This window comes from Toxorhynchites rutilus, chromosome 2 (assembly GCF_029784135.1).
Source record: "Toxorhynchites rutilus septentrionalis strain SRP chromosome 2, ASM2978413v1, whole genome shotgun sequence".
NCBI lineage: Eukaryota > Metazoa > Arthropoda > Insecta > Diptera > Culicidae > Toxorhynchites > Toxorhynchites rutilus.
In genome coordinates this window covers 4,663,447-4,685,689 of record NC_073745.1, presented here as the reverse complement: position 1 = coordinate 4,685,689, position 22,243 = coordinate 4,663,447, and the positions used below count along the sequence as shown (strand labels likewise).

Genomic DNA, 22,243 nt, shown 5'->3' with positions numbered 1-22,243 from the left:
ACTAGTTTAATCAATAATTTAATCAATACACACAAAAGATAGCTCTGCGCAGCGGCGATATCGTACCCAATGAGGAACATCCGAGGTGGGATTATTGCTATACAATTGATTACTGAGCTAATGGCAGTCCTACGTCAACCTTGCGGTTATATCATAGGTATAACCCATCCATAGTTATGCATCATAATATAGAGTTGTCTTCATAAACAATTTTCGTATGAGACTTTTTCATCACCTGCAAACAAAAATGTTTTCCATTAAAATAGAATACTAGTTTGATATAAAAAAGCTAATTTTCATTCATAATTTAAATTTTGAAAACGTGTTCATTCCGACTGAAAATCAGCTATTCTTTCACTCTCCCCTAAACTAGTAAACGAAGTTCAATGCCGCCAGCGCGGATATGTCAATGTGTTGTTTTCAAAAACATTCAACTGATCCGTGGATACAACAAGAATAAGATACGAACTTTATTTTGTTTTTGTTTACATGAAAAGTGGTGACGCGAATGCTAGATTGTGACTGCAAATCAACAGACTGCGTCGGGTGGATGTTTTAGTACAAAACGCAAGCAATGACAGCTGATGAGAAGCAACGCACAATGCGGCGTTCTGTTTCCACCTAAAAAAAACACCAACGCAAAAACACCAAATAGCAACACGCACTGCGAAGAGCATTGGATAATACGCAAAAGCTACTTTGTTGCAACGAATGAACGCGAATTTGACCTGTGTTCCCCACACGCCAACTGCGATTCGGCGGTCAAAATCAACATTTATTGCACCCTTAAGTATGCTTCGAAGTGACGCAACGGCTGACACCGCTGGCTGTCTGTTCCGACGGGTGGCGGCCGGTAAAGAGTGGAAATTGCCACAAAACATGTGCACTCTGACACCACACAAAATGTTTGACCAAACAAACCGTTCGCCTCGACATTGAACGCTTGGTGTCGCGGCGAACGTAATATCGCAAACCAATCAATAGATCACGTGAGTTCTGCAAGTGTGTGTTGTTGACCTATTAGTTCGATTGTGATTGCACTTAACGCACATGCCTTCGCTCTAGGTACAGACCAATTAACAGGGCAGCGAACGTGGTACGAACGGAATACCGCAGGTTAGGGAGGTCGGGCACAAATTGGATTAAGAACAGGACAGATATCTATAAAACGCAGCCCCGTGATGGTATGCCATTCTGATGACTTTCAATAGTCATAGTCATCGGTCATATTTCTCGCGTTTCAGTATTCGGTAGATGCGTCAGTGCGTACTTCAATAACTTTCAGTTGAATTTGGATTTGGGAAGGTATTGTGGAAATCATTCGATCGGTTGCTGAGGAACGGCAATAATGACTACAGATAAACCGGAGGATTATATCCTGTAGTAGTCGGTTGACAATTTAATGGATTTTGTCGTTTGCTAGTGGAACTAAATGATTTGGATAGAACGCTTACTTTGTTTTATAGATGGCCCAATCTATTGATTACAAGTGGTTGCATCAAGTGAAACTGCGCTCTGCTCGACAGAAATAGACTTCCATTGTGAAAGCTAGTGCCTTGAATTGTGTGAACATGTGTTGAGAATTACAAAACCCAAAACAATCCAACAGTTAATTGACTTCCGGTTTTCTGTGAAATCATAAGTGTTACAAGAGTTGAATATAATCTTAACTACTGTAAAAAGACAACTACATCCGCCTCCTCCACCAGCGACCAGTTGATGGAGGCGGCAGTACTTTTCAGTTTTCACCTTACTGAATCACACTCATCGTGACAAATTAGACACACATTCTAGCCATTTCCTCCCACCCATCTCATGGCTGTGGTAAGCCAAACCGTTTAAGTGTAATACTCAGGTGCACTTATTGCAAGTGACCGATTCCAATCGGCGTAAGTACCGGCGAAATGTGAGCAATCACTCATTCGATCGTGTTATTCTACCGTAGCGGACGGGAGGGGAAAAAGAAAGCAAAATAAGCACTAACTCCAAACGCCAACAATTTTCGGATTGGCAGATACGAAATCCAGATCTAGCAAACAGCAAAATCAATACACTTAACCGCGAAAGTTCGTTACCATAATTCATCTGCATAGAAGTTTATCGTTGTTCGTTAATTCGTCGTCTTTTTCGGTGCACAAACTGCCCGTTTCAGTCGTTTCAGCAGGGACCAACGCGCACGACGTGTGATTCTCTCTCTGCTTTGCCCTGGTTGTGTCCAGTGCCAACGACATTCCCAGTGCTATACTTGTTTAATCGCATTAATAAACTAGTGGTCTAATAGAAAGAAACACCTGAACTCATCCGTTGGCAGTACGCTAACGCGTCTTCGCCATGGCCAATGAGAAGAAGGACCCCGGAGGGGTGAGTGTTAATAGCATGTCCATAGAACTCAACTAAAAGTTTGTGTATGGTCAATCATTCAGGTTGGTCTCCAGATCGAGTCACCTTCTCCGGTGCCATCTGCATCCATTTTCAACCTCAACGTTCCCGAAGCAAATCTTCCGGTGCCACTTACTATGGAGGAGAAGAAGTATTTGATGGCGGTAGAGCGAGGAGATTTGGCAACCGTAAGAAGGTAAGACCGTAAATCTGGGGAACGAAGCGTGGCAAGTGTGTTTAGTTTTTTTGTTGTACAACCAATGCACAATGGTCCAGGAGGTGCATTTAAGTGGAAATTAGCATCTAGAGCTCGACAGTTATTGACGTAGGACTACGTCTTTCATTTCTATACCGGGGTGTAAAACCAAAGAGTCGAGTACGAAAGCGTTACGCTGGAGACCGAGATTTTGAGCGTTAATAGCTCTTAAACAACTGAACGAAATGGTATGATAAACACTTCATTTGAAAGATAAAATGTCTACGCGTCAGATACTTGTTACTTTTTCATCAAAAAACTTGTTTCAATAGTCTTAAAATTGCTTTCAAAACAGGCTATTGAAATCACCAATCGGTATATAAGCGAGCGCCGCTCGTAAACCCACTCAGTTATGATTGAACAGCGATTGGAGCATGTTGTCGCTGTTGTTGTGAAGCTAATTTCGTTTATCATGAAAGCGCTGATGAACGGTGTCACCAAGAGCCTGTTTGTGCACCTAAGGCCAAAAGGGAATCCATCAGGAGGAGAGTGATGCCACGGTTCCGCTTGAAACATCGGAGCAGCCGCCACACACACACACACACACACATACACGCGCGGAATTCTCGTTGCTATCATCGTTGCTGAAAAATAATCTGCCAGTTCCCCTGGGAATTGAAAAATACATTCATGCGAAATAGTTTATTTTAATGTTTTCTATCCATATAACACTGCAACCAAATACATTTGGTTTTGTTATTTTTCAATCAATCGCAATTAACAGGAAAGCTTCTGAATATTTTTTTCCCCATCAGTGGAAATTTTCGTATCCAATATTGGATGCATAACATGAAAAACGGAAAATGTTTCACATCGCGAAAATCGAGTCATTTTCGAGCGATTATTTGTTTTCTACTCATATAATGCTTCGACCAAATACATTTCGTTTTGGATTTTTTCAATCAAGTGCGATCAACGTAAGACCACGTCTTTATTAGAGGTGCAATGAATCTTTAGGAATTCCCGCTCTACGCGCACTGGCAAACAATGTTTACTCAACAATTCCTCAAACTAGAAATGGGTGTTGTGAGAAAGGATCAGCGAACGCGAAAACGACAAACGGGAGAAAGATACGTTTGGAGGTTGAAGGAAATTGGCAGAAAACTTCTTCATTCTATCATTCAAATAATGTGATTCATATCACATCGTTTTGCCAGAAAGAGATTATTAATGCTCAAAGGAGGAATCGAGTCCTCCGAGGAAATTACCCAGCGCAAATTAGAGTCGACTATCGATTGCGGCATTCGTACACAAATAATTTTATAATGCAGTTTCACCAAAGTGATTTCTTCGGATATATTCACTACATCATGTCATGTATTTCATATTCTTCATAAGGAAATCCATATCCATGGCACCTATCGGTAACGAATTATTATCGAAACCACGATTTTCGCTAAATGCTCCTTTCAGTTCGGCCTGTAAAAAACTTTTCTGTACTCTAATCCATCAAATTTGGAGCCCTGAAAAGGGCCGTTGATTATATGCTAAGCTAATAGCACGCTCTCCTCGGATACGATGGGCCAGCTGGATGTCCTTGGGCATATTGTGACGCGTTTTGCATGGATAGCACACAAATTGGTATCTTCGAATAAGCCTCCTGCAGCGTCATAACCGCGGAACTTTGGAAGCGCAAGTCGGTTTTGAAGTCCTGAGCAATTCCACGAACCAAATGCTGCATAGGTAGCTTGCGGATCAGCAATTCGATATCTGATAGCGACGAATTTCATGCGAAGTTCCCGGTCGATAGCGATGTGGCTTCTCCACCTATCCTGCTACTGGTGCGCTTATCCGAGCTGACTTCGTGTGCCTTACCACCGAATGACTAACGAGCTGTCTGCGAAAGACTAACGAGCTCGAGTCCTCACGGTGCGAGAGTAGAGTAAGAAATGAACGAAAGCAGAGGAAGCGTCATTTTATAAACCATAAAAGTATAGAATCTAAACCCCACCCTTATTATATTCGTTGCTTACCCTGAGAGAGAAACGAATAACATCGAAGTAAGTATACAGTAATGTATTTGAATCCGGACACTTTGCATTACATTCAATATCATACCACAGCCATAACATTTTTTTCATGTTGAATTTATGCGATTAATAGTTGCTAATATAGTTACTGATAGTTTCTTGATAGTTACTTATCAATCGCATTAATTCAACATGCAGAAAATGTTGTGGCTGCGGTATGGTATCAAATGTAACGCAAAGTGTCCGGATTCAAATACATTACTGTATACTTATTTCGATGTTATTCGTTTCTCTCTCAGGGTAAGCAACGAATATAATAAGGGTGGGGTTTAGATTCTATACTTTTATGGTTTATAAAATGACGCTTCCTTTGCTTTCGTTCATTTCTTACTCTACTCTCGCACCGTGACGACTCGTTTGTTTGGGACCAAGCAGATAGATAGTTAGTCTTTCAGTGGTAAGGCACACGAAAGCAGCTCGGATAAGCGCACCAGCCGCAGGATAGGTGAAGAAGCCACATCGCTATCGACCGGGAACTTTGCGTGAAATTCATCGCTATCGGAAGTCGACCGAATTGCTGATCCGCAAGCTACCTTTGCAGCTTTTGGATCGTGGAATTGCTCAGGACTTCAAAACCGACTTGCGCTTCCAAAGTTCCGCGGTTATGACGCTGCAGGAGGCTTATTCGAAGATACAAATTTGTGTGCTATCCACGCAAAATGCGTCACATCATGCCCAAGGACATTCAGCTGGCCCATCGAATCCAAGGAGAGGGTGCTATATTAGCTTAGCATATAATCATCGGCCCTTTTCAGGGCTCCAAATTTGATGGATTAGAGTTTAGAAATTTTTTTTGCAGGCCAAACTGATACGAGAATTTTCGTTTGGATGCCATACAGCATCGAGAAAATTCCGGAAAGATCTAATCGTTGCTGAAAAATAATCTGCCAGTTCCCTGGGAATTGAAGAATACATCCATGCGAAAGAGTTTATTTTAATGTTTTCTAATTATATGGCGAACACAGCGACCAAATACATTTGATTTCGTAATTTTTCAATCAAGTGTGGCGGCTGCTTCTATGTCTTCCCGAGGAACCGTATTTCGATGTGTAATTATCTGGAAAGCTTCTGAAGATTATTCTTTCCCATCAGTAGGATATTTTCGTATCCAATATTGGATGCATAACATGAAAAACGGAAAATGTTTCGTATCGCGAAAATTATATAATTTTCAATCGATTATTGCTCAGTCGCCGAAATTTTCATACTCAGAGAGTTCATTCTCCTCTAGTTTGCCTTCCAAATTGCCATCGTAAACCACACCTTCTCTCGATTCAATCACGCACGAAAAGCATACTGAAATGATATTCTGGTGGTGAAACCGATTCATTTTTCGTGAGGCGTCGTGCACAAATTACGTAACGCGATAAGGGGGGAGGGGGTAGATGTTGCGTTACTTTCTGTTTATTAGAGATAGGAAATTGCGTTATGAAAGGGGGGGGGGGGAGAGGTGGTTCAAAATTCGGATTTTTAGCGTTACGTAATTTGTGCACGACGCCTGAGGACATCGACAAGACAACATCGTTACTGAACGAGCTGAACGGCGAGGGATCGAGGGATTCATTACCTGGCCTGACCTGACCTGAAATGCAATCAGTTTGTTTTAACTGTGAGGGAGCGCAGAAAAGCCGTTCGATCAGAAGGAGAAGAGAAGGTGACCAAGAGAGTATCAGCATCGAAATACGGTTCCTCGGGAAGACATAGAAGCAGCCGCCACACACACACACATACACGCGCGCAACTCTTTTCGTTTGCTGGTTATCGAGAGGAAACCTGGAAAGAAATGATCGTTGCTGAAAAATAATCTGCCAGTTCCCCTTGGAATTGAAAATTACATTCAAGCGAGTTTATTTTAATGTTTTCTATCCATATAATACTGCGACCACATACATTTGGTTTTGTGATTTGTCAATCAAGTGCAGTTAGCAGGAAAGCTTCTGAAGATTATTCTTCAGAACAAGGTTTTTTGTATCCAATATTGGATGCATAAAACCTTGAGTCTCCAACGTAACACTCTCGTTTTTGAAGTCACCCAAATATTCATTTATTCATTCATTCAGGATGGATTTAGATTCAACTTCAAACAAATGATCTCTAAATCAATGATAGTCCTACGTCACCCTTGCGGTTATACCATAGATATAACCCACTTCCTGTTTTCTCTAGGGCATACTGTCTTCGACGAAGTTGTAACAAATGATAAAGCACTCATTTTCATGTTTTCAAAAATAGGGTGACCTAAATTTCCGATGAAATAAAAAACTATGGAAGGGTGATACCTATGATATAACCGCAAGCTTCACGTACGACTGCCGTTGGCTTAGTAATCATTTGTGTTTTTCAATTAGCAATAATCGCACTTCGTATGTTCCTCATTGGGTACGATATCATCGCTGCGCAGAACTATTGATTAAATTATTCATTAAACTAGTGAATGAATGAAACAATTTACCAATTCAATTGCAAACCAATCCTAATTTAGGTCAATTCATGCATTATGGTAGTGGTTATCGCAGCAAATAGTTATCAACATTTTGCCTAATCATCAAACGGCATGCGTAGAAATTCAGTGAGCTGGCGACATGAAGAGATACCTTCCGATGCAGTCTTGAATAACCGAGCCAAAGCGTTGCATTTGGACCCGCTTTTGTAGACCGTGTTAGCAAAACGCATTCCGGAGTGTAAAAATGCATTGGGGGAATAAAAAGTACTGCCGAGATCTGGAATGCCGATTTTCCCAACTCATTGGTATCGGAAACTGTGTTGGGAAAACACATTCCGCTTTGCAAAAACGCAAACGAGTACAAAAGTATCCGCTGCTTGCATCTATTTTGCCATGCAGATTTCCCTTGGCTCCATGGTTTAGAAGTCTGTGTTAGGGAAACATCCATTCATTCCAGCGATGGTACCTCAATCGCTGCTCAATTATAACTGAGTGGATTTCCGAGCGGCGCCCGCTTATATACCGATTGGTGATTTCAATAGCCGGTTTTGAAAGCAATTTTAAGGCTATTGAAACAAGTTTTTGGATCAAAAAGTAACAATAATATAACGCGTAGACATTTTATCTTTCGAATGAAGTGTTTATCATACCATTTCGTTCAGTTGTTTAGGAACTATTAACGCTCAAAATCTCGGTCTCCGGCGTAACGCTTTCGTTTTCGAAACTTTGATTTTACACCCCGGTATAGAAATGAAAGACGTAGTCCTACGTCAAAATCCAACTTTCTTGTCTTTATAGATAGTAGTAAACATAGTTCAACAATGTTGTAGCCCCTGTTATTCTAAGCAACTTTGTAGAATAAAGTGTTTTTCTATATCTTAAAATAACCGAATAAAATAAGCGAAGAAGCGCTTTTGTTCTATGTTGCGTTAGGGTCAGCATGAAAAATACAGTTTTTGGCGTAGGACTATGTCTTTCATTTCTATACCGGGATGTAATCTTAAAGTTTCGAAAACGAAAGCGTTACGCCGGAGACTGAGATTTTGAGCATTATTAGCTCCTGAACTGAATGAAATGGTATGATAAACACTTCATTAGAAAGATAAAATGTCTACGTCTTATATACTTGTTACTTTTCGATTCAAAAACTTGTTTCAATAGCCTTAAAATTGCTTTCAAAACAGGCTATTGAAGTCACCAATCGGAATAAAGGCGAGCGCCGCTCGGAAATCCACTCAGTTATACAGTGATAGACATTCGTTTAGCCGCACTTGGAAAAAAAACTTGAAACACTTACAAAACAACAAGGAATGTTCTTTTCATCGGGATACTTATTTGCTGTAGTGGTAGTATATTTAAGTCAATTTTATTGAAAGGACGCGCGTCACAATCACACACGTTTAGACATACGTTTAGCCGCAGGGCATGAAAATCGAGTTTTCGCATAATCACCAAGCCTTTATCTGTCTTTTTTGAAAAAAATTATTGGAAATGTTTAATTTAAAAGGTGCAACGTAAAAAGTAGGTCAGATTAGTGATTTACGCAGAATTTAAAGGAGTGGCGAAAGGTATTCTATTGACGGAAGAGGGGCGGAAAATAATAAAGATATTCAGTGAACAAAAGTTTTCTAATCGCTCGATCGTAACAAAAATTGGTCGATCTGAGAAAGTGGTACGGAATTTCTTTAAATAGTGCCTGAAATATGGGATATAACGACCAACAAATGGGAATACCAAAGTTACATTGCGTCTTTAAGGTCGAATAAGCGCTTACTACCACTATTGAAGCAGCACGAGGGCCCGACCATCTTCTGGCCGGATCTCGCTTCGTGCCACTATTCAAAGGACGTGTTGGAGTGGTACAAAGCCAACGGGGTCACCTTCGTGCCAAAGGAAATGAACCCGCCCAACGCGCCGGAGCTTCGCCCAATAGAGAAATATTGGGCGATTATGAAGCAGGCCCTCCGGAAGAACCCAAAAGTTGTCAAATCGGAGGCGGACTTTAAGAGAAAATGGATTTCTGTTCAAAAAAAACTACAACCTGACGTTGTATAGAACCTTATGGACGGGGTAAAGAGGAAGGTGCGAGCATACGGGCTTGGGCTCGAAGTATGAATAAAAAGAAAGTGCCAAAAGTTGTTTAATAGTTTTTATTTTACTGGCTAAAATTTTCAAAAGGATTGGTCTACTGGGCGAATTTCTACAGCGTTTTTTCCGTGATGCAATTTGATGTGACACACTCTTTATTCTATTGACGGAAGAGGGGCGGAAAATAATAAAGATATTCAGTGAACAAAAGTTTTCTAATCGCTCGATCGTTACAAAAATTGATCGATCTGAGAAAGTGGTACGGAATTTCTTTAAATAGTGCCTGAAATATGGGATATAACGACAAACAAAAGGGAACACCAAAGTTGCTTTGCGTCTTAAAGGTCGAATAAGACACAAAGCAACCAAGAAACGATGTCCTGCTCATACATTAAGGCAGAATCGGTTGTTCCAGTAACGAAGAGGCATATTGCGCGCATCTTGAACGAGTCACCAAACATAATGTGGAAGAAACCTCAAAGGAAGCCGAAACTGACCGCCACCCATAAGCAGAACCATCTCATTTTCGCCCGGAAATACATGGAATGGAAACTGGAATGGAGAAATGTTGTATTTTCCGGCGAAAAAAGTTCAATTTGGATGGCCCGGACTGTCACAGTTTTTTTTTTTTATCTCATTTATTTATTTAAGGCTCATTAGCATTTTAGCTGTAAGAGAGCCGAATTTTAATCGTGTACATGTCACATGGTTATCATATCTATAATTAGCACATTACACAGTTGCCATTCGCCAGTATTCCTCCTATACCATTACATATGGTACATTCACACAGTAGCCATTTAGGCGTAAGAGTATTCTTTCTGTTCTTCCATTATCCAGTTGGACCACCGGACAGCGGAGACAGTTGATTGATCATCGTTGAGTTATTTATAGAACAGTAGCCCGATGTTTCTGGCAGAGCAGAGCAGTTGTATGGATGAATCGATCTTATTTCGACCGTGGATCGATCTCCATCGCTGATGATTGTTGCGTGGACGTAGCTATTCTGTAACAACACAAAGATGGTCAATGAGGGCCCTGAGTTTTGAACTCACGATCGATCGCTTACTAAGCGAACGCGCAACCAATGTGGCTACGGAGACCCCCAGACTGTCACAGTTGCTATTGGTACAATTTAAGTCGACGGAATGTCATGAGATCGAAGCGAATCTTTGGGGGCGAAGGTTTGCCAGTGTGGGGAGCCGTTTCCTATCACAGCAAACTTCCCATTTGTTTCATTTTCACCCGAATGAACTCCGAATAGTATCTTCAACTACTGGAGGACATTTTGATTGGCCATATTGAGAATAACGCTACCGAGGACATCGTTTTTCAGCAGGATAATGCATAGACCTACGTTTCCAAGCAATCGAAGGCATGGTTTGCTGAGAAGGACATTCCGCTTCTTGAATGACCTGCTTGCAGTCGATTGCAATCCCATAGAGAATCTATGGAGAATCTTGGCCGAGATGATCTATGCAAACGGATGACAGTTTGACAACATTTCCAGCCTCAAGGCAGTAATTCAGGAGTGTTGAGCTATAATCAATATGGCAACACTTTAAAAGCTGTCTGACTCGATGCCAAAACGAGTTTTCAAAGTGCCGCGAGTGCCGCAACAATTTTCTTTTATTGAAATTTTAGGATGCGACTAAACGAATGTCCACACTGATTCCACATATTTCAATTACTTAGAAAACAAAAAGTGAATTTATACTTTTTTTAGAATGAATTCGATGAAAATAAACAATAATAGTCTTTTATGAACAAAACTGTACAAATAATTGACTTATTTTTAAAAATATTGAGAAAAAATCGGGTGCGGCTAAACGAATGTCTTCCACTGTAATTGAACAGCGATTGGAGCATGTTATCGCTGTTGTGGCGAAGCTAACTCCGTACATCATGAAAGCGCTGATGAACGGTGTCACCAAGAGCCTGGAGAGTGATACCACTGAAAAGGCGACCAAGAGAATATCAGCATCGAAAAACGGTTCCGCTTGAGACATCGGAGCAGCCGCCACACACACACACATACACGCACGGAACTCTTTTCGTTTGGTTGCCACCCGGCATCGAGAAGTTTCCGGAAAGATGTCATCGTTGCTGAAAAATCATCTCTCAGTTCCCCTTGGAATTGAATAATACATTCAAGCGAAAAAGTTTATTTAAATGTTTTCTATCCATATCATACTGCGATCAAATACATTTGGTTTCGTGATTTTTCAATCAACTGCAATTAGCAGGAAAGTTTCTGAAGAATAGTCTCCCCCATCAGTAGGATATTTTCGAATCCAATATTGGATGCCCGCTCAACGGAAAATGTTTCGCATCGCGAAAATCATATAATTTTCAATCGATTATTGCTCAGTCACTGAATGTTTCAAACTCAGAGAATTCATTCGCCTCTACTTTGCCATTCAAATTGCCATCGTAAACCACACCCTCTCTCGATTGAATCACGGAGAAAAAACATACTTAAGCGATATTCTGGTAGTGAAACGCATTCATTTTTCGTGAGGACACCGACTGGACAACATCGTTACTGGACGAGCTGGACGGCGAAGGATCGAGTGATTCATTACCTGACCTGAAACGCATTCAGTTTGTTTCGAGCTGTGAGGGAGCACAGAATAGCCGATCCATCAGGAGGAGAAAAGAAGGCGACCAAGAGAGTATCAGCATCGAAAAACGGTTCCGCTTAAGATATTGGAGCCACACACACACACACACATACACGCGCGGAACTCTTTTCGTTTGGTTGCCATCCAGCATCGAGAAAATTTCGGAAAGATGTCATCATTGCTGAAAAATCATCTGCCAGTTTCCCTTGGAGTTGAATAATATATTCAAGCGAAATAGTTTATTTGAATGTTTTTATCCATATAACACTGCGACCAAACACATTTGGTTTTGTGATTTTTCAATCAAGTGCGATCAACGTAAGACCACGTCGTTCGGCAATTTAGTGATGCAATGAATCTTAAGAAGGAATTACTGCTCTACGCGTACTGACAAACGATGTTTACTCAAACGAGAAATGGATGTTGTGAGAAAGGATGAGCGAACACAAAAATTATGTAGACTAATTTGATGCAACAGGTATTTTGTCTTTTTGGAAGTGGAATACAAATCATATCACAATACAATCAATGTATTATGTATTATACACCTTTTGTGTGATTGCTTATTTTGCTGAATATTGTGCCTCCAATGTAACGCTCTCGTTTTCGAAGTCCCCCAAATATTCATTTATTCATTCATTCAGAATTGATTCAGGTGCAACTAAAAACATATGATCACTAAATCAACGGTAGTCCTACGTCACTCTTACGGTTATATCACAGATATAACCAACTTCCTGTTTTTTCGTTCATCCGCAAGTGTTCCCGCACTTTGTTCTGATTGGTTGGCGAAAAAAGTTCGTAAAAATTCGCATAAATTTGTCTTTATCGTGAATGGTTCAAAATCATGTTTTACCAGCGAAAAAACAAAACGCTTACAAACCAGTTGAACAATAAACAGTTCAAATCCACATTCGTCGATATGTCGATGTATCTGTACTATTTCAACGATTTAGATAGCAAACGATGTCCTTGTTGCATACCATTCAGGCGATTTTAACACAGCTAGCTGAAGTCTCCAGCGTTATGAGTGCGAAACTGTTATACTTCATTCTGTATAACAGTAGCACCTCGATTATCCGCGAGCAGATGATCCGCGGTGCGCATTATAATTCTTTTTTTTTTTTATAATTCGTTTATTTTTACAGGCTCAGTTACTTAAGTTTATAGGAGCCGAATTCTTAAATATAATTTTAAAACTATATATATAAACAATTTTCTTACATCTATGGTTAGTAAGGTGGAAAACCGATTACTCGCGGTGTACTCGAGTTTAGGAGGGTGACATATTTTTAGGAGAAGGATGGGATATAAGGAAATTGTAACAATGTTGATGAACACTCAATTTATAAATCTATTCGTATATCTATAGTTTATTTACATTTCAACTTATTCTACTATTTATAGCAAGGGGACGAATTACCCGCAAAGGAAGGAAAGGAGGGTATAAGGATGTAGGGACAATCACACACGAAGATCTATAGCTTTAAGGAAAACATATATATGGGACATGTAATCAAGGTCTAACCGAGCCAACACATCTCTCACCGGCACATTGGGCTGTCTTCCTCGGGCCCGAAGGGAGTTTTTTAAATTCGATCTGGCGACCAGATACACCTCGCACGACCAAACAATGTGCTCGATGTCGTGATAACCTTGGCCACAAACGCAGAGATTGCTGCTGGCAAGATTGAAACGGAAGAGTAGTGCATCTAACGAACAGTGATTGGACATGAGTCGGGAGAAGGTGCGAATAAAGTCCCGACTCAAGTCCAGACTTTTGAACCATGTTTTGAGGCTAACCTTAGGGATAATCGAGTGAAACCACCGGCCCAATTCATCTTCATTCCACTTGCGTTGCCAGTTAGCGATGGTATTTTTGCGGACTAAAGAATAAAATTCATTGAAGGCGATTTGACGCTGATAAATATCGCCTTCAATTGCACCTACCTTTGCTAATGAGTCAGCCCTCTCATTACCCGGAATGGAGCAAGGTGAAGGGACCCAGATAAAGGTAATGACATAACAGCGTCTGGATAAAGCACTCAAATTTTCTCGTATTCTCTCAAGGAAGTACGGCGAGTGCTTTTCCGGCCTCACTGAACGGATAGCTTCGACAGAGCTAAGACTAACCGTTACAATGTAATAGTGTTCAACAGGTCGTGAGGCGACGCTGTCCAGCGCCCAATGTATTGCTGCCAATTCAGCAATATACACTGAGCAAGGATTCTGAAGACTGTGGTAGGTGCTAAAAATTTCGTTGAACACTCCAAATCCTGTGGACTCATTCATAGAGGACCCATCAGTAAAGTACATATTATCACAATTGACACGCCCATACTTTGCATTGAAGATCGTAGGAACGATCCCCGATCGATGATAATCTGGAATTCCATGGATTTTCTCCTTCATGAACAGATCAAAATGTACAGAGGAATTGATGTAGTCAGGAAAACAAACACGGTTGGGAGTATACGAAGAAGGATCAACCTGCATGGAGATGAATTCATGATATGAGCTCATGAATCCTGAATGAAAATTTAGCTCGATAAGCTGCTCAAAATTTCCGATCACCAATGGGTTCATAACCTTACACCGGATGAGGAACCGAAGAGATAATAAATTGAAGCGATCTTTTAGTGGGAGTACGCCTGCCAAAACCTCGAGGCTCATGGTATGCGTTGAGGGCATACATCCCAACGCGATACGGAGACAAAGATACTGAATTCGCTCGAGTTTAATGAGGTGTGTTTTGGCAGCTGATTGAAAACAGAAACTGCCATACTCCATCACTGAGAGAATAGTTGTTCGATACAACATTATAAGATCTTCTGGGTGGGCTCCCCACCAGGTGCCGGTAATTGTACGGAGAAAGTTTATTCTTTGTTGACATTTTTTACTCAGATACCTAATATGGGCCCCCCAAGTACATTTGGAGTCGAACCAGACCCCAAGATACTTGAATGACATAGCATGAGTGGTCGGTTTACCCAAAAGTTGAAGCTTTGGTTTTGCTGGTCTATGCTTCCTAGAAAAAACCACCATCTCTGTTTTCTCCGTGGAGAATTCGATCCCTAGCCCAATGGCCCAGGTTGAAAAATTGTTCAAAGTATCTTGTAAGGGTCCTTGCAGGTCGGATTCGTTTGGTCCTACGACAGACACCACTCCATCATCTGCAAGTTGTCTTAGGCTGCAATTTTGTGTAAGGCAATTGTCGATGTCGCTTACATAAAAGTTGTACAAAAGGGGGCTTAAACATGAGCCCTGGGGGAGGCCCATGTAAGAGACCCGACTTACTGCCGAATCTCCGTGAGAAAAGTTCAAATGTTTCTCACAAAGCAAGTTATATAACATATTATTCAATAGAGGCGGCAGACCCCGAGAGTGTAATTTGTCCGACAAAACCTCTATTGAAACAGAATCAAAGGCCCCCTTTATGTCCAAGAATACTGAAGCCATTTGTTTTTTTTTCGGCGTAAGCCATTTGAATTTCTGAAGAAAGCAACGCAAGACAATCATTCGTCCCCTTGCCCCTGCGGAACCCATATTGTGTATCTGAGAGTAGGCCATTCGTTTCAACCCATCGATCAAGGCGAAACAAGATCATTTTCTCCAACAATTTCCGTAGACAAGACAGCATTGCTATTGGGCGGTACGAATTGAAGTCGGACGCGGGTTTTTGAATAGCTATAACTCGTACTTGTCTCCAATCATCTGGAACAATATTATGCTCCAGACACCGATTGAATAAGTTCAACAAGCGATGTTTCGCCACATCAGGGAGATTTTTCAGCAAGTTGAACTTAATTCTATCCGATCCCGGAGCAGAATTGTTACATGAGAGCAGCGCAAGAGAGAATTCTACCATCGAAAACTCGGAATCAAGATCGCACCTACCTTGTGGTATATCTCGAACAATTTTTTGCACAGGAGCGGAATCAGGACAAACCTTCCGTGCAAAATTAAAAATCCATCGATGTGAATATTCTTCGCTTTCATTCGTTGAAGAGCGATTTCTCATGTTTCGAGCCACTTTCCATAATTTTTTCATTGACGTTTCTCGTGACAAACCTCCCACGAAATTTCGCCAATAAGCACGTTTTTTCCCTCTGATCAAGTTTTTAAATTGATTTTCAAGGTCCAAATACGTTTGAAAATTCTCAATGGTTCCACGTTTCCGAAAAGCTTTAAATGCATTCGATTTATCTCCATAAAGCTTGGAACACTGGCCATCCCACCATAGATTGGGAGGCCTTCGACGAGTAGTGGAACCTGGGATGGGTTTCGTTTGAGCGCGAACCGCGCTGTCATAGATCAAACGAGAAAGGAAGTTATACTCCTCCAATGGAGGTAAACCATCTCTGGAATTGATGGCTAGAGCAATCGCGTCCGTATATTTTTTCCAGTCAATGTGTCTTGTGAGGTCATATGCCATGTTTATAGATTCAGAAGAATTCGACCCAATGGTGATGGAAATTTTGATTGGCAAGTGATCACTACCGTTGGGGTTCTGGATTACATTCCACTTGCAAATCGAGAGGTCAAGAGCACTTGGGTTAGCAGGAGGTTTAGGTACACGTGTTGTTTCCCCAGTGTTCAAAACGGTCATATTGAAGCTGTTACAAAGGTCATATATCAACGATGAACGATTGTCGTCGTACTGTTCCCCCCAGGCAGTTCCATGAGAGTTGAAGTCTCCCAAGATCAATCGTGGCTCAGGAAGGAGTGAGCACATGTCATCAAGTTGTTTGCGGCTAACCGCAGCTCTCGGAGGCCAATACAAGCTGAAAATACAGAGGTCTTTGCCTCTGATGTTTGCATGACAAGCAACAGCTTCGATCCCTCCAATAGGTGGAAGGTCAATTCGAAAAAATGAGTGGCACTTATTGATCCCCAAAAGCACCCCTCCGTATCTATCATCACGGTCCAAGCGTATAATATTAAAATCGTGGAAAGAGATATCATCTCGCGAAGAAAGCCAAGTTTCGGACAGAGCAAAAACATCACAATTGAAGTTATGAATTAAAAATTTGAATGTATCCAATTTAGGGATAAGACTACGACAATTCCACTGAAAAACAGTGATATCTCCGACCTTTCTATCTAAATTAGACATCAAGAGAGATAATCATTGCAAGGAGGGGCCATGTTTGCATCAATTGCTGTGAAATTGTCTTTAATACTGGAAACATTGAGATGACAAGGGTTCTGATGGAGTCAGAAACATTAAAACACTTGAAGATTTGGTCCAAAAGGTCAGACAACTTTATAAATCCCGATTGGGAAGTTGAACTGGACGGAATAACAGGGACAGTCGGGGTTTTTGATGTCCCCTCGAGTGCTGGGCCATTCGAAGGTGAATTATTCCCACGGAAACCAGGAGGAAACTGATTTTGCTTGTCCGCTGCACTCGATTTTTTAGGCATGCTAACAGGGGGTATCACCGGAGGGGCTTGTCCTTGAACTTTGGGAGTGGTCACATTTTTGCGCCGGGGATTCCCTTGGAAAATGAACGGTGTGCCCCCGTTAGCTGTGTCTGCTTCTATTTCGTCAACGGGCAACGTGGCGAAGACATTTTGTGTGTTGATTGGTTGTTGTTGTTGGGCCAGTGGAGAAGCGCCCTTTAAAATATCCGCAAAAGTGCGTTTCGAGCGTTCCTTCAAAGAGCGCTTCTGTTTCTCCCAGCGACTCTTGTAATTTTTACAAACTGAGAGCTCGTGTGGGGATCCCCCGCAATATGGACATTTATGCTCAGTCGCACTGCAGTATTTCCCCTCATGTTGCTCTCCGCAAGTGGCACAGCGCTCCTTGTTGGCACAATAATCCGAAGTGTAACCAACTGACTTGCATTTGTTGCAAGTCATGGGCTTTGGCACGAAGAGTCGCACAGGTAGTCTCAATTTGTCCACCATAACGTAGTCAGGGAGGGCGGCACCAGCAAAGGTGACTCGAAACGAGTCGGACGGCGTAAATTTAGTTTGGTCCCCATCATGGGAAAGTTTCCCGAGTTGGCGACAGTCCAAGATTTTCACTTCCATTGAGGGGAGCTTCTTGAACTTGCCTTTTCCTTCTGCTTTTATTTGTTCGCTCGTCAGACCCGTTTCAGTTATCACCCCCTCAATTTCTACGTTATGGGAGGGTATAAATGTTCGATATTCGAGAGTGAAATGTTGATCAGCAACAATCTCGTTTGCGTGTTTCCGTTCATTCACGACAACTCGCAATTTGTTCGGTCTAACCCTGCGAATTTCAGATACAGAAGTGTATCTGGCCAGATCTTTCATGATCTGAATCACGTTAAGGTTTTTTCCTTTCGGTTTTGGCCGGAGGAAAACAACCCAAGGGCCAGTTCCAGGTGCATCTTCTGGATAAACTCTGACACGTGGAGCGGCGACAACAGAGGGGGAAGACGAGGACGAGGACGAGGATGAGGATGAGGATGAGGACGAGAACGAGGATTGGGTTGGATCGGAAGCATCAGAAGGGGGAAGCGAAATCGATGATGGGAGAGGGGGAGTGGAAGTAACAGTGGGTTGAGAAGGGAGGCTTGCTATTTTCTTAGAGGGGGGCTTGGTAGGATGAGCGGATTCGTCCCCAGAAGAATTATCTTCCTTATGAGGGACTCGTTTATGTTTTTTCCCAGATCTTATATGAGATTCATTATCGGAGATCTCCATCTCTGGAGATCCTCCACTATTCTCCATTTTACAAAAATTTCTGTCTTATTTCTAAATTATTATTGATTTTAACAATAATCTTAAAAAAAATAGCAACTCAAAAAATTATGATAATAATATCAAACAATGAACAAATGAATTGAATAATAATATTAATAATAAATATGTGTACCTTAATATATAAGTTGTTCCAATAATGCGCTCTACTGCCCTAATCAGGGAGAGACAGAGGCTACGCGCTACGGAGACAACACAATAGCACAAGAATAGCTTACGCAGCCACGTGATGATGAATCCCGTTTGCGACAGTCACGCGATGGCGATCCCGTTATGCCGAATCAGTTCAACAGCCGCAATCCGGCTCGCTGCAAGAGCGCTGCTTCCTTTGTTCCTTCGTTCCACTTCACAAAAGGTCAGGTCGAAAGCGGACAGCAATGACCTTCACTCGTACCAATAGCACAATAGCAAAAGTGGCAACGCACAATACCGACACTGAACTTTACTCGTCAAGAGTTGGATAGCGAATGGATTCTCGAAATGAGTGCACAGGATTAATTCACGACGCTCTTTTTCGTTCGACGACATTTTTCCAAATTTACGAAAAATTGACAGTGAAGCATGGCCAACGTGATCTATACACTCTTATCTGATTATAAGCGAAAGCTGAAGATATAATTCCTAAAAATTAAATTTCTACAGCGTTTTTTCCGTGATGCAATTTGATGTGACACACCCTTTAGTTGTAGTCCATAGACGTAGCCGTAGGCATAAATATTTAATAAGTTGTAACCCTAGTTTAGATAGTTTCTAGTCAGCAAGTTCTAGTTTAGACTTTATATATAAATATTTAACCTCTTACCAATACTGGATGCTTTTGACTATTAAATTTAAGTTATAGTTTTACGTACAATAGAATATAAGTAGATAACAATTATTTAAATTTCCATGGTTTTGTGTGTCATTGTTCTTTTCATTATAGTCACTCAGTGACATGTCGATCTACTTGTCGCTGTCTGTATGTGTTGACCAAGACGTGATAAAAATGAAGGTGCGTTGAGGCAAGTGTTGCCAACAACACTTTTTCTAAATGAATTTATTTAACTATTATTTTTTTTTTTTTGGTTTTGGTTTTGGTTTTGGTTTTGGTATTGGAATTTAAATAATTATTATCATTATAATAATTTTTTTTTTTTTGCTTTTTTTTTAAGATTATTGTTAAAATCAATAATAATTTAGAAATAAGACAGAAATTTTTGTAAAATGGAGAATAGTGGAGGATCTCCAGAGATGGAGATCTCCGATAATGAATCTCATATAAGATCTGGGAAAAAACATAAACGAGTCCCTCATAAGGAAGATAATTCTTCTGGGGACGAATCCGCTCATCCTACCAAGCCCCCCTCTAAGAAAATAGCAAGCCTCCCTTCTCAACCCACTGTTACTTCCACTCCCCCTCTCCCATCATCGATTTCGCTTCCCCCTTCTGATGCTTCCGATCCAACCCAATCCTCGTTCTCGTCCTCATCCTCATCCTCGTCCTCGTCCTCGTCCTCGTCCTCGTCTTCCCCCTCTGTTGTCGCCGCTCCACGTGTCAGAGTTTATCCAGAAGATGCACCTGGAACTGGCCCTTGGGTTGTTTTCCTCCGGCCAAAACCGAAAGGAAAAAACCTTAACGTGATTCAGATCATGAAAGATCTGGCCAGATACACTTCTGTATCTGAAATTCGCAGGGTTAGACCGAACAAATTGCGAGTTGTCGTGAATGAACGGAAACACGCAAACGAGATTGTTGCTGATCAACATTTCACTCTCGAATATCGAACATTTATACCCTCCCATAACGTAGAAATTGAGGGGGTGATAACTGAAACGGGTCTGACGAGCGAACAAATAAAAGCAGAAGGAAAAGGCAAGTTCAAGAAGCTCCCCTCAATGGAAGTGAAAATCTTGGACTGTCGCCAACTCGGGAAACTTTCCCATGATGGGGACCAAACTAAATTTACGCCGTCCAACTCGTTTCGAGTCACCTTTGCTGGTGCCGCCCTCCCTGACTACGTTATGGTGGACAAATTGAGACTACCTGTGCGACTCTTCGTGCCAAAGCCCATGACTTGCAACAAATGCAAGTCAGTTGGTCACACTTCGGATTATTGTGCCAACAAGGAGCGCTGTGCCACTTGCGGAGAGCAACATGAGGGGAAATCCTGCAGTGCGACTGAGCATAAATGTCCATATTGCGGGGGATCCCCACACGAGCTCTCAGTTTGTGAAAATTACAAGAGTCGCTGGGAGAAACAGAAGCGCTCTTTGAAGGAACGCTCGAAACGCACTTTTGCGGATATTTTAAAGGGCGCTTCTCCACTGGCCCAACAACAACAACCAATCAACACACAAAATGTCTTCGCCACGTTGCCCGTTGACGAAATAGAAGCGGACACAGCTAACGGGGGCACACCGTTCATTTTCCAAGGGAATCCCCGGCGCAAAAATGTGACCACTCCCAAAGTTCAAGGACAAGCCCCTCCGGTGATACCCCCTGTTAGCATGCTTAAAAAATCGAGTGCAGCGGACAAGCAAAATCAGGTTCCTCCTGGTTTCCGTGGGAATAATTCACCTTCGAATGGCCCGAATAGCACTCGAGGGGACATCAAAAACCCCGACTGTCCCTGTTATTCCGTCCAGTTCAACTTCCCAATCGGGATTTATAAAGTGTCTGACCTTTTGGACCAAATCTTCAAGTGTTTTAATGTTTCTGACTCCATCAGAACCCTTGTCATCTCAATGTTTCCAGTATTAAAGACAATTTCACAGCAATTGATGCAAACATGGCCCCTCCTTGCAATGATTATCTCTCTTGATGTCTAATTTAGATAGAGAGGTCGGAGATATCACTGTTTTTCAGTGGAATTGTCGTAGTCTTATCCCTAAATTGGATACATTCAAATTTTTAATTCATAACTTCAATTGTGATGTTTTTGCTCTGTCCGAAACTTGGCTTTCTTCGCGAGATGATATCTCTTTCCACGATTTTAATATTATACGCTTGGACCGTGATGATAGATACGGAGGGGTGCTTTTGGGGATCAATAAGTGCCACTCATTTTTTCGAATTGACCTTCCACCTATTGGAGGGATCGAAGCTGTTGCTTGTCATGCAAACATCAGAGGCAAAGACCTCTGTATTTTCAGCTTGTATTGGCCTCCGAGAGCTGCGGTTAGCCGCAAACAACTTGATGACATGTGCTCACTCCTTCCTGAGCCACGATTGATCTTGGGAGACTTCAACTCTCATGGAACTGCCTGGGGGGAACAGTACGACGACAATCGTTCATCGTTGATATATGACCTTTGTAACAGCTTCAATATGACCGTTTTGAACACTGGGGAAACAACACGTGTACCTAAACCTCCTGCTAACCCAAGTGCTCTTGACCTCTCGATTTGCAAGTGGAATGTAATCCAGAACCCCAACGGTAGTGATCACTTGCCAATCAAAATTTCCATCACCATTGGGTCGAATTCTTCTGAATCTATAAACATGGCATATGACCTCACAAGACACATTGACTGGAAAAAATATACGGACGCGATTGCTCTAGCCATCAATTCCAGAGATGGTTTACCTCCATTGGAGGAGTATAACTTCCTTTCTCGTTTGATCTATGACAGCGCGGTTCGCGCTCAAACGAAACCCATCCCAGGTTCCACTACTCGTCGAAGGCCTCCCAATCTATGGTGGGATGGCC

General features: G+C 41.7%; 1 protein-coding gene across 1 annotated transcript in view; it reads left to right on the top strand.

The window, feature by feature from the left end:
* The first annotated feature begins 1,182 nt into the window (after positions 1-1,182).
* Positions 1,183-22,243, top strand: part of LOC129770744 (transient-receptor-potential-like protein) — a 64,931-nt gene continuing 43,870 nt past the window's right edge. Inside the window, exons 1-3 of the mRNA XM_055773780.1 lie at positions 1,183-1,305; positions 2,153-2,361; positions 2,424-2,575. Of these exons, the coding sequence (XP_055629755.1) occupies positions 2,332-2,361; positions 2,424-2,575 (182 nt within the window). The 5' untranslated portion in view covers positions 1,183-1,305; positions 2,153-2,331. The remainder of the gene's footprint in view (positions 1,306-2,152; positions 2,362-2,423; positions 2,576-22,243) is intronic.